This window comes from Hemiscyllium ocellatum, chromosome 1 (assembly GCF_020745735.1).
Source record: "Hemiscyllium ocellatum isolate sHemOce1 chromosome 1, sHemOce1.pat.X.cur, whole genome shotgun sequence".
Classification (NCBI taxonomy): Eukaryota; Metazoa; Chordata; class Chondrichthyes; order Orectolobiformes; family Hemiscylliidae; genus Hemiscyllium; species Hemiscyllium ocellatum.
In genome coordinates this window covers 67972549-67986529 of record NC_083401.1, presented here as the reverse complement: position 1 = coordinate 67986529, position 13981 = coordinate 67972549, and the positions used below count along the sequence as shown (strand labels likewise).

Below are 13981 nucleotides of genomic sequence, written 5' to 3'. Positions count from 1 at the left end.
GATGCTTTTATTCTTTTTTCCACAGTGCAATACCTCGCATTTGCTCACATTGAATTCCATCAGCAATTTCCTGGACCACTCTCCCAAACTGTCTAGATCCTTCTGCAGCCTCCCCACTTCCTCAGTACTACCTGCTTGTCCACCTAACTTCGTATCATCCGCAAACTTCGCTAGAATACCCCCAGTCCCTTCATCTAGATCATTAATATATAATGCGAACAGCCACGGCCCCAACACTGAACCCTGCGGGACACGGTGGCACAGTGGTTAGCACTGCTGCCTCACACCGCTAGAAATCCGGGTTCAATTCCTGACTCAGGTGACTGATTGTGTGGAGTTTGTACATTCTCCCAGTGTCTGTGTGGGTTTCCTCCCACAGTCCAAAGATGTGCAGGCCAGGTGAATTGGCCATGCTAAATTGCCAGTAGTGTTAGGGGAATGAGTGGGTTGCGGGTCGGTGTGGACTTGAAAAAGTGGGCGGCACGGTGGCACAGTGGTTAGTACTGCTGCCTCACAGCGCCAGAGAACCGGGTTCAGTTCCCGCCTCAGGTGACTGACTGTGTGGAGTTTGCACGTTCTCCCTGTGTCTGCGTGGGTTTCCTCCGGGTGCTCCGGTTTCCTCCCACAGTCCAAAGATGTGCAGGTCAGGTGAATTGGCCATGCTAAATTGCCCGTAGTGTTAGGTAAGGGGTAAATGTAGGGGCATGGGTGGGTTACGCCCCGGCGGGTTGGTGTGGACTTGTTGGGCTGAAGGGCCTGTTTCCATACTGTAATGTACTTGTCACCGCCTGCCATTCCGAAAAAGAACCTTTTATCCCAACTCTCTGCCTTCTGCCAATCCATACCAGTAGCTCGAACACCATGGGCCCACACCTTGCTCAGCAGCCTACTGTGTGGTACCTTATCAAAGGCCTTTTGGAAGTCTAGATAGACCACATCCACTGGGTTTCCCTGGTCAACCTACTTGTCATCTCTTCAATGAATTAAATTTATATCTTACTCCTGGATGGGGTTCCTGGGGTTTGTGGTGATGTCATTTCCTGTTCATTTTCTGAGGGGTTAACAGATGGCATCTAGATCTATGTGCTTGTTTATGGCGTTGTGGTTGGAATGTCAGGCCTCTAGGAATTCTCTGGCATGTCTTTGTTTAGCCTGTCCCAGCATAGATGTGTTGTCCCAGTCAGACAATCACACAATTCCGGACAATTAAATAAGATGGAATTTCAAAAAATGAAACCCGACGGGACCAACACCCCACGATTCTACGGACTACCAAAAATCCATAAACCAGGAGCTCCCCTCAGACCTATAGTCTCACTACCCGGAACACCAACTTACAGACTGGCCAAAGAACTACACACGAGACTGAAGTACCTAGTAGAAGAGTCATAGCACTCCTTCCACTCCACCCAGGAATTCCTAAAAATCATCAAAAACACCAAAATAGAGGAAGATGAAGCAATGATCTCATTCGACGTAACAGCACTGTTCACCTCAATCAATATCGACCTAGCAAAGGAAACACTCGCCACACTTTTAGAACAGACCATCACACACACACAAACCATCAATCACATTACCAATGAAAACATCATGAAGCTAGTGGACCTGTGCCTCACCACCCACTTCACTTTCAACAACATAGTCTACAAACAAACCAACGGCATACCCATGGGATCTCCGCTATCAGGATTCATAGCAGAAGCGGTAATGCAAAGGCTAGAACAAACAGCCCTACCAATCATCAAACCAAAATCTGGATTCGCTATGTAGATGACACCTTTGTCATCACAAAACGAAACAAGATAGAAGAGACATTTAACATCAACAACAACACCCTCACAGGCATTAAGTTCACCAAGGAGGAAGAAACTGACAACAAACTTGCATTCCTGGACATCACAGTAGAAAGAAAGGACAAGGGTGAATTACAAACCTGCGTATACAGAAACCGACAAACAATGACCGAATACTCAATTACACCAGCAACCATTCCAACACACACAAACGAAGCTGTATCAGAACACTATTCCAATGAGCCACCACACACTGCAGCACAGACGAACTTCGAAAAACAGAGGAGAACAACCTATACAACATATTCAAGAAGAACGGATACACAAAAGGCACAGTGCGCAGATTCCTCAAGAACAAACCACGACAAGCAGACAAAACACAGCCAGAAACCCTAACCACCTTACCATATATCAAAGAAGTTTCAGAAATGACCCCAGACTACTAAGACCCCTCAGAATCCTAGTAGCACACAAACCCACCAACACTCTCAAACAAAAACTAACAAACTTAAAAGACCCAGCACAACCCATGGACAAAACCAAAGTCATCTATAAAATTCCATGCAAAGACTGCCACAAACTTTACGTAGGACAAACAGGAAGAAAGTTAGCCACCAGGATACATGAACATCAGCTAGCCACAAAAAGACACGACCCCCTCTCCCTCGTAGCCCTACACATGAATGAAATAAAACCATCATTTTAACTGGGACAACATATCTACCCTGGGATAGGCTAAGCAAAGACATGCCGGAGAATTCCTAGAGGCCTGGCACTCCAACCACAACGCCATAAACAAGCACATAGATCTAGATGCCATCTATCAACCCCTCAGAAAATGAACAGGAAATGACATCACCACAAACCCCAGGAACCCCATCCAGGAGAAAGATATAAATAGAAAGCAGGAGACAACAACTTCGCTTCACTTGGAGGTCACCACTGATGAGGTTACCTAGCCAGGTAATGAAACGTCTGGATATCAAACCTACAGCTCAGCGAGCAAACCTACACCCTAAAATAGTAACATGGGAGCAAAGTTAGGCCATTCAGCGACTCCACCATTCTAGATCATGTCCGGTTATTAACGTCAATATCCTTTTAGATTACTGACAGTGTGGAAACAGGCCCTTTAGCCCAACAAGTCCACACCGACCCTCCGAAGAGCAACCTACCCAGACCCATTCCCCTACATTTACCCCTTCACCTAACACGGCAATTTAGCACGGCCAATTCACCTAACTTGCACATTTTTGGATTGTGGGAGGAAACTGGAGCACCCAGAGGAAACCCATGCAGACATGGGGAGAATGTGCAAACTCCACACAGGCGTGAGGCGGGAATTGAACCCGGTTCTCTGGCGCTGTGAGGCAGCAGTGCTAACCACTGCGCCACCGTGCCCCCCCTCAGTGCTATCTTCATAGTCCTTGATGCCACCAGTGTGTAGAATTCTTATCGATCTGTGATTTGAACATAACTCCTGAACATAATGAACAACCGAGCTCTCAATGCCACCAAAACCAAGAAACTCATTAATGACTTTCGGCCGGATGTTACTCATGCCTCTCTCCACATTAACAGCAAAGATTGGAACGAGTGGAGAGTGTCAAGCTTCTGGGAGTGGTCATTCACAAGCTTTCTTGGACTCTTCATGTGGACGCACCGATTACAAAGGCCCAACAACACCTTTTCTTCCTTAGGCAGCTGAGGAAATTTGGCATAATGGTGAATGTCCTTGCCAACCTTTATAGGTGAGCCATTGAGAGCATTCTGTTTGAATGTATCACTACTTGGTATGGCAACTGTACCATTGAAGATTGGAGACGATTGCAGAGAGTGGTGAATTCAGCCCAGACAATCACAAAGGCCAACCTCCCATCTACAGAATCCATTTACCAGGCCCGCTGTCAAGGAAAGACCACTAGCATTCTCAAAGATCCATCCCACCCTGGTAATGTTTTTCTACAAGCTGTACCATTGGGGAGAAGGTACAGAAGCCCGAACACACGCACCAGCTGGTTTCGTAACAGTTTCTACCTTATTGTTGTTAGAATACTGAATGGACTCACAAACTCTTGTCATTCGCCTGTACCTGTGTTTTTGTTTTTGCCGCTGTTCACCAATTATTTACTTATCTATGCTACTTAACACTCTGATCTGCTTGTATTGCTCGCAAGTCAAAGCCTTTCACTGTGCCTCAGTACATGTGACAGTAAATTCAATTCAATTCAATTAATAACTCAGTTTCCATTGCTCTCTGGGGTAGAGAATTTCATGAATTCGCAACCTCAGTTTTAATTGGTGTGATGTTGGTTCACGACATATTGTTACTGTCATTTGCAAATTTGGATTCTGAAGTGAAGAAATTATGTATAGCTTTAAATTTTGATTTGTATTTCTATATTGTTGTTGTGAGTGATTTTAACTTGCCCCAATATTCCTTTAAGGCCAGAATCTTGGATGGGGCAGAATTTGTTTGGTTCATTCAGGAGGGTTTCCAGAAATAGTATGCAGATTGTCCAACCAGGGAATGGCTTGGAGATAGTGAGGACTGCAGATGCTGGAAAGTCAGAGTTTATAAAGCATGAAGCTGGAAACAACACAGCAGGTCAAGCAGCAGAGGAACAGGGAGTTGACATTTAAGGTCACAACCTTTTATCAGGACTGGGGACAGGGAATTGGGCTGAGAAATAAATAGAGGGAGTGGCTGAGGCTGGGGGAAATGTAGATAGGATGGTGATAGACCGATGCAGGTAGGAAGTGATTGCGATTGGTCAGTGGAAGGGTGGAGTGGATAGGTGCACTGGGGAATGAGCCTGGCCAGGTTATTGAAGTTTCAGTAAGAGAACATTTTGGGAACAGTGATCATAATTTCATAAGTTTTAAGTTAGTTCCGGATCAGGGTAGGATTGGTCCCCAGGTAAAAATGCTAAACCGGGGGAAGGCAGGAGCAAGAGAAATTAGACTGGGGGCGGCTGTTTGAGGGTAAATCCATAACTGACATTCAATTTATAATATGGCAAGCAGACCCTGCTTAGTAAAAACTTCAGGAAATTCCATTTTCAAATGCCTACACATTACATATTCTACTGACCATTAGGGAAACAGCAGTAATCAATGAGTGTGAGACCTAACATTGAATGGCATTAAGGCTAGCTAGCTCTTAAAGCTTCACTCAGTATATAATCTCCAATGGCTGTATAGTGAACCTCTCTTGACATCCAACAGGTTGACAGGATCCTCAGGATTCTTTTGACCCTTCTATCATCCAGTAATCCTTCAATATCTCCGAAAGTGCACATACTGCTAAGCTGCCCTCAAATGCTTTAGAATCTTGAAGGAGAGCACTGAACCTACAAGAGATGGTGTGTTCTCAGTAGACCACTACACTGAAAGAGAATGCACATGAAGAGCCGTGTGCTTCCTTCAAAGGTTCATACACAGGATGGAATGTACACAGAAGCATTACTAAAAACCAGGCTCAGTGTTCTCCACATCAAAATGTAATGCCATGACAACTGTCATCAATGTCAAAGTTCAAGCATCTCTGATGGCTTGAGGTTATCTGCAGTGAAAGGGTTGGTAGTTTGACCATTATAACTTCTTTCATCAATGAGACATCTGAAGAGACTGAAAATCTCTCAAACTGTTTGAACGCAAACCATTCCTCTCGCTCTCTCCTAATATATTGGAGTGTGATCTCGAGTTCCACAACTGATGTGGAGGGAACCTCTTCTATAGCTATCCCCGTCAGCCAGGAAGATTTGGGCAGGCTTCCTGGGGCAACTTGGGCCTACAGGGTCTTGTCTTGATGCAGCACATCATCTTCAGCTTATTATTCTGTAAACTTTGTGATCATAAGTGGTCCATGTGAATGAAAACATAATTAGTGGATATTTTGATTGCAGGTACCATTGAAGTGTCCTGAGAAGAAGCTTCTGTGGGTTGTGTGTGTGGGATTCCTCCTCCCTACTGGCACCTGCTAGAACCCTGAGAAGAAGTTGCACCTTGGAGTGAGGTTGAGGCTTCTTGTTCCTCTCTCACCTTGCAGGTGGTACTTACAATTGTTACTTACGGTCAGTGGTAGAGCAACTGCTTGGGGCTATGGTGCCAAGAGGTGTGCTTTCTCCTGGACGGTGTCAAGCTTCTTGAGTGTTGTTGGAACTGCATTCATTCAAGCAACAGGCAGTATTTCATCACACTCCTGACTTGTACCTTGTAGATGATGGACTGGCTTTGGAAATCAAGTGAGCTCCTTGTCGCAGGTTTCCTAGCCTCTGACTGTGGCTGGTTCAGTTTAGTTCAATTTCTGATCAATTGTAACCCTTAAGATGTTGATATTGGGGGAATTCAGTGATGGTAACATCAATGAAAGTCAAATGGTCATAGCTTGATTTCTCTCTTTTTGGAGATCATCATTGCCTGCCATTTGTGTGGCACAAATGTTACTTGCTACTTGTCAGCCCAAATTTGAACACTGTCCAGGTTTTGCTGCATTTGGGCATGGACTGCTTCAGTACTGCATCCAAAGAGGTGTGCAGCTGGGCTTAAGATATTGATAGTGCTAGTAGAATGCCTGTTGGAACAACCCAAAAGTGGTGAGCACTTTTACCACTTTAGCTGCACGATTCCACGGCAAGGATGTCAACAAGTCTAGATGCATCATTTAGTGAGGTGAAGAACAGAAGATTTCATGAAATTAGTCTTCCTTTAAAACTGGTAAATGGGAAATCTAACTCAGGCCACAAAAATAAAATATTTATATGGTTTCCACTTATACTGTATACCATTAGTTAGCTATTGGACAGTAATGGCAGATGCACAGCAAATAAATGTTTCCTTCTCTTTGCTCTTATCACTTCTTGATTTTTGTTGTTTCATGCGACATGGACAATGCTGTTAAGTCCAGATTTTGTTGTCCATTCCTAATTGTTCTTGAACTGAGTAGCGTGTCAGACCGTTTCAGATGGTAGTTAAGAGTCAATCACATTGCTGTGGGCATGAAGTCACATTTAGGCCAGACCAGGTCAGGTTGCCAGATTTCATCATTCCCGTTAAGGACATTAGTGAACCTGATAGGATTTTCCAACATTCGATGATAGTTTTATGGTCATTATTATGGATGTTAATTTTATATACCAGATTTTATAAATTGAAATGGAAATCCAAGCAGTTGCTCATGGATTCCAGCCCACTTCCCAGAAGATTAGCCTGGACCTCTGGATTTCCAGTATAGTGATATTACCACAATTTTGGCTTGCTCATCTCAAAATCTCCTTCAGGTCGACAATTCTGAGATAAATGCACTTCTCCAATTCACTTCAGCATACCTAATTTTAGTTGTTTCACTATTTGTTGTGCCTGCAAATGCTCTCCCAAACCAACAGGGGTCAGGAAGTTGGGATGAGATGAGGAGGGGTTGTCAGAGCAGAGCTTCAGAGGTGATATACTTTAAAACCTATACACAGCTACTTTGGAATTCTTTTTTGATGTTGGAAAAAGACTATGAAACATTTACCTGTCACTGAGCTAGCAAAAACTTCAAGGAGGTTTCAGCTTATGACTTTGCTTTGCTGGCAATGTACCATAACACTCAGCCTACCTAGAGGCTTCACAATTGGACCCATGCAGCAGGTTGGGACAGCAGGTTTCCAATTCAGCTGATGGCCAAGATAAAGTTGCAATTGTTCAAACAGTCAGCAGTGAATGCCTCCGTTTCGATACTGACTGCAATTGCCATTGCTGTGTGAAGGAACCCGGATGAGGTGTTTTTCACCTTTATCTTCCGCCTGGGCCCCTACAGCCAGGAGGACTCAACATTGAATTCTCCAATTTCAAATAAACTCTCTCCCAGACTCTCTTCCCAGCCCCTTCCTTCCACTGCTCCCTGCTACCAACTGGATTCACTCCTCCCATTGACCAACCTGGTCGTATCATCCACCTATCTTCACCAATCCCACTTCATCACCCTGCCCCCGCCTCCCCCAACACCCAAACCTAGTCTGGAAGAAGGGTTACACCCGAAACATCGACTTCTGTATCTCCTGATGCTGCCCAGCTTGCTGTGTTCTTCCAGCCTCCTGTCTGTTTACTGATAGAACCTGAGTCAGCCTGAGTTAGGAAATGTTATTGTATAAAAGTTTTGTTTCTTTCTTTACAAAATGAAATACCATTCAACGTGAGGTGGTTTGTAAAGTACCAAAGATGGAAACTATGTTAAAAAAAATGCAAAAATGTATTCCTTTGCATTAACCCATCTACTTCAGCTGAAAGTTTTCTATGTCACAACGAACATTATAGAGGCATGTTTGGAATGGTTTCAAATCTAGTCAATTCAGAGTTCCTTCAAGTATTGAAAGTGAGAATGTTCAGGTCAAGGCAATAATACCCTCATTTCCATCATAATGAAAGATACTCTAGCCTTTGAAGTACCACAATTGATTGGGTCAATTTTTTCATAAGCTAAAGGCAATGAATTAAATATTAAGTTATAGTTAATTTTACATTTGGTCGTTTAGTTATGTAGCATAAACATGTGGAAATAATTACAAACCTTCACAGAGATTTTTGCTGCTCCTTGGCATACATGGTTTGAAGAGCTACCACGGCATTCTAGTTTCTTAGTGATTTGTTCCTCTCGATTGCTGTACAATTTAGGTAATGTTTTCAAAAGTTCACAATCCAGCCCCGTTTGCTGTGATTCCCAATGGGCTGCAATTCTGAAGAACAGTAAAGGTTATTTTGCATTCCTCCATGATCCACGAAATATTTTAAGTCAATTTTATCTAGTGAAGTTTGCCGATGATACGAAGTTAGGTGGACAGGCAGGTAGTACTGAGGAAGTGGGGAGGCTGCAGAAGGATCTAGGCAGTTTAGGAGAATGGTCCAGGAAATGGCTGATGGAATGCAATGTGAGCAAATGCGGAGGTCTTGCACATTGGGAAAAAGAATAAAAGCATAGACTACTTTCTAAAGATGAGAAAATTCGTAAAGCCAAAGTACAAAGGGATCTGGGAGAGCTAGTCGAGGATTCTGTAAAGGTAAACATGCAGGTTGAGTCTGTGATTAAGAAAGCGAATGCAATGTTGTCATTTATCTCAAGAGGGTTGGAATATAAAAGCACCGTTGTGCTACTGAGACTTTATAGAGCTCTGGTTAGGCCCCATTTAGAGTACTGTGTCCAGTTTTGGTCTTCAGACCTCAGGAAGGACATACTGGCCCAGCGGAGATTCACACGGATGATCCCTGGAATCGTTGGTCTAACATACGAGGAACGGCTGAGGATCCTGGGATTGTATTCATTGGAATTTAGAAGATTAAGGGGAGACTTAATAGAAACTTACAAGATAATACATGGCTTGGAAAGGGTGGACGCTAGGAAATTGTTTCCATTAGGCGAGGAGACTAGGACCCATGGACACAGCCTTAGAATTAGACGGGGTCAATTCAGAACAGAAATGCGGAGACATTTCTTCAGCCAGAGAGTAGTGGGCCTGTGGAATTCATTGCCGCAGAGTGCAGTGGAGGCTGGGACGCTAAATGTCTTCAAGGCAGAGATTGATAGATTCTTGATGTCACAAGGAATTAAGGGCTACGGGGAGAATGCTGGTAAGTGGAGTTGAAATGCCCATCGGCCATGATTGAATGGTGGAGTGGACTCGATGGGCTGAATGGCCTTACTTCCACTCCTACATCATATGGTCTTATAGTAATATGTTGTTTTAGTTTAGATTAGATTTACCAATAGCGAATTTATCATTAATTAACAAATGTGGCTGTTATTGGTGAATATTATTTCAAGAGATGGAATAATAGATTGATGTACACATCAAGGTGAAAACAGTTCGACATATCATCACTCCTCAAGAGACATCCTCACTCCAGCATCTGCAGTCCTCACCTTCTCCTGTATCATCACTCCTGAGGAACTATTCATCAGTCATTAGCTCTAAGTAACCAAGTGTTGCCAGATACAATTTGATTTGAACCACCAAAAATATCCTTTCCTCAAGCAACAAAGAGACTAATTAATGTGGCTAGTCACTTACTTTGCTTGCTGCCGTAAGATGTTAAGATTTTGTTGAATGAGTTTAATTGCCACCTTTTTGTCTGATAGACTAGCTTCAATAATATCCGGAACAGGAGCTTTCACACGTTGTATGGACAGAGTAGGTGCAGGGACATCATGGGTCTTCAGATTGCTCAAGATTCTGTTTTTTGCTAGAATGGGAAGAAAAACTACAGTCACCATAATGGCTGTGGGAAAAAACCTCGTCATTAGTAGAAGGACCAATTAGTGGTGCCATTATTTTCCACAATTTGGTGAATCATGGCACAGTCTCCCAAGTTTAATTCCCTTGATAAAAACCAGACCTTCACATTTGTTTCATAAAACCTAGATGTTAGTATCTGTTTTTCATACTGGTGTTTTTTTAAACATTAAATTCTGCTGTCTGATGTTCAACTTCCTGCTGGTCTGCCAAGTTACAGATGATTTCCATCACAGAAGCATGGTAAAGAAATACACCATATCGTACATACATCAGCATGTTTTCAATTATAGCCTTTATTAAATGTATACACTTTACATTTGTTAACATTTTTATTTACAATATAGCATTTTGAAAACTTGCCTGAAAGTGGATTAAAAAAGTTATTCAAATTTGAAGTCCTATATATTGCAGAAGGCTTTTGGTGGAGCTGGATCCAGAGATTCGATGTCTCGGTGAATTCATGCTTAATACGCTCATTATCAACGTATTCAGTCCAAAGATCCTAAATAAACATTAGAAAAGTTAAACGCTTGTAACAAGGAGACTGAATTAGGCTAATTTTATTTCATGTCTCTTATTTAATGATTAGGGTTCTTGTGGAGCAATGATACTGTGCTTGGAGCCAGAAGTCTTTTCCGCTTGATTTTAGGACAAGCCCAGTTGTTCCAGAGGTATGTTATAATCCATCTGAACAGTTTGATTAAAAATAACTTACTTAATGATCTATTTGGGTTAAAGCATGATAAGCATGAAGATTTACCTGCTGGTTCTGCATAATCTTTGCCAATCTGTGCGTATCATACTGCACTGGCAGAGAAGGCAGATAAAGATCAGTCTTTTGTAGATTCATATCATCCAGCCAAATGGCAAAAACATGGAAAAGCCTATTAAAAGAACAATCACTCATTTATGTAGCACCTTCATCCCAGAACAAAACTGTTCATACAATTAACTGTTTTAGAGTTGCACGAATTGACATCAAGTGGATAATCATAGCTCGATCCCTGTGCCAGTCAGATTCCAGAGAAGTAAAATCACTAAATAATCTCTCTCAATCAGATCAATAATCTTGACTTGATAGATATCAAAGTATTTAAATATACCAACATAAGAGCATGGTATTTATTCCCTTGAACCGGTTCAACAATTGGTCTATGATGTAACTCCTTAAAGCCATCTTTGCCTGAATACCTTTGATTAAGAATGAATCTCAGATGTAAAACTGAGCATTTACTGCTGTTTGTGGAAGACTGTTTCAAAGTTCTACTATACTTTGTGCCCAATAAGTGTTTCTTCATTTCTCTCCTGAACAGTTTGGCTCTAATCTATTTTTAAACTCCCCAGCCAGTGAAAAGGAATCTGCTCTAAATTCAAAGCATTTGAAAATTATGTAAGCACCAGGCTTATACTTCATCAGTTAGATTGCTTGCTATATTTGTTGGACAGTAAGGTGGACTGGAACATAAAATACACGAGGACTTCTAAAAGGAAAACTCCAAATAAATATTTCAGTCATATAGAGGTTTGCTGTCATAGAACAAAACAACACAGTACAAAATTTAATTACTAACACTTACCAACAGTGCAGCATTGAGTCTTAATTAATACAGAAGCCCAAACATTCCTTATTACTGCTCTTACGTGATTTGTCGTTGCCTCCACCTTCACTGTTGCCTAGGGCACTGCTGATCTTTCCATTTTTGAATGACTTAACAATGAATGTTTTCACAATTTGCCTCAAATTTCTCACTCACTCACACACATCTAATAAATGGACCTATGCTTCATTTGCTCTGTTAGCAATCAGTCATGTTTTGGAGCCTTCATCCATTCCTAATGTATAAATGTTTCAAAAGTTTGTTTACCATAAAAGGTTTGCAATTCCACCTGTGTCTTTTAATTCTATATAGAGTGGAACTGGTCACATGCTAATAGGGTTGTTCTTCTTAAGGCAGTGGCCTACCTGGTCAATTTGTCTACAGGTTCCTGAGCCACAACTGTATACTTTCTTCATTCAGTCATCCCTTAGAATGAATGTGAAGAATTCTGCAAAATTTTAAAGTTGCGTGTGGGTTTCCGCCAAAAGATGCTTATAGTTTTTTGTCATCAGAACATGCCAAGGTGATGGTCCTCTTAGGACCAGATATTTTTAAATTTACTGTTTTCGCTCTTTTAATGTACTGCTTTGTTTGATGGAACATCAAAAGAAATTTAACTATTATCCTAAGTTCAAAACACGGCAGCTCAGAGGTTAGCACTGCTGCCTCACAGTGCCAGGGACCCTGGTTTAACTCCAGCCTTGGGTGACTGTCTGTATGGAGTTTGCACATTCTCCCCGTGTCAGCGTGGGTTTCCACTGGGTGCTCTGGTTTCCTGATGAAGGGCTTATGCTCGAAATGTCGAATTCTCTATTCCTGAGATGCTGCCTGGCCTGCTGTGCTTTGACCAGCAACACATTTGCAGCTCTGGTTTCCTCCCATAGTCCAAAGATGTTCAGGTTAGGTGCATTAGTCAGGGGTAAATATAGGCTGGGGAGTGGGTTTGGGTGGATTACTCTTCAGAGGGTTGGTGTGGACTTGATGGTTCGAAGGGCCTGTTTCCACACTATAGGGATTCTATTTTTCAGTTTTTCCTTGCAATAAACACAAACTGGTGAAATTTAAATATCTTTGCTGTTTGAAATGTTCTGTTGTAATCATGTTTTAATGAATATGTTTAGCCCCTACACCTTCACAAATCTGTAACAGTAAGATACAGATGCACCAAAATCAGTAATCCCACTTGCGACTGCTATTTATCATGTTTCACACACACTCATTTTGGTGGCTCCAGAAATTCCATTGTGTCAATGGTCTAATAACCAATTTTTAAACTGCTTTTCCAGCTGTGGCCATTGTGCAGCATGCCTATGAAAAGTGTACTTGTGTATTTTCACTGGTTGGTCTTCTTGCTACTTTCAGTCATGCAAAACTTTCATGTGTAAATATAAATTTATGTATAGTAACATTTGTTCTGATGCAGGGTCACTAGGCTCAAACACTAACTTTGTTTTTCTCTCTACAGATGCTACCAGACTTGCTGGAATCTTTAGCAATTTGTGTTTTTATTTCAGTTTTCCAGTACCCACAATTCTTTGTTTATACTTATTGTCTTAGGCTCATTGGATTCAATGAATGATGTGTTAATCATCTGTGCGACAGGATAATGCTCAAACCACAAGGCACATGGTAATATTAAGCAACCTTTTTTAAAAGAAATGTGAACTTATAGTCCACCAAGTAAGGCAATTGAAATTATTAGACATTTTAAATTCCTTTGGTTCAAAAATAATTTCACATTACCAGGGATTGATTACAGTACCACCTGTGAGAAAGGGAGGAATCGAAAAGGTCGGAGCAACAAGGGGAGAACATTAACTTTAAGAAATGTGACTTGGAATTGCTGTATGTTCAGTTAAAAGTCAGAAAAATCAAATTCCTGATTCAAACACAACGCTAACCTGCCCATGGGAGGTTTTAAGAAGCAAGAAGTTGGATGGACAATTAATCTAATTCAAAGAAGCAGACTGCAACTTTAAATATGATAAAGTGAATGTGCCACATTGTCATACAACTATGGAAATTTAACAGCCATCAAGTGCCAGTTAACTCAACAGATTCCTTGAGGCAAAAACATTGGAGATTTGCAGGGTAAGTACCTCCAGATTCCTGCCTGAGCAATCTCTGAGATTACTAATCATCCATCTTACACAAGATCTTCAATCTCCCCTGCACAGTTCTACCAGGTCGTGATCTCCTCAACAGAACCAAGCTCTAATCTTTGTATCCCTCAGAACTGTTGACCTCAAATCCTCCTCTAATACCTAGCCCACAAATCTTCCCAATTCCACTGGCTCAAATCTCTAGTGAACAT

At 41.8% G+C, this 13981-nt stretch overlaps 1 protein-coding gene across 1 annotated transcript in view; it reads right to left on the bottom strand.

The window, feature by feature from the left end:
• epg5 (ectopic P-granules autophagy protein 5 homolog (C. elegans)) overlaps positions 1-13981 on the bottom strand; it is a 152262-nt gene that overhangs the window by 45801 nt on the left and 92480 nt on the right. The window contains exons 24-27 of the mRNA XM_060821832.1: positions 10830-10953; positions 10430-10571; positions 9845-10016; positions 8350-8515 (exon numbers count right to left, since the gene is read on the bottom strand). Of these exons, the coding sequence (XP_060677815.1) occupies positions 8350-8515; positions 9845-10016; positions 10430-10571; positions 10830-10953 (604 nt within the window). The remainder of the gene's footprint in view (positions 1-8349; positions 8516-9844; positions 10017-10429; positions 10572-10829; positions 10954-13981) is intronic.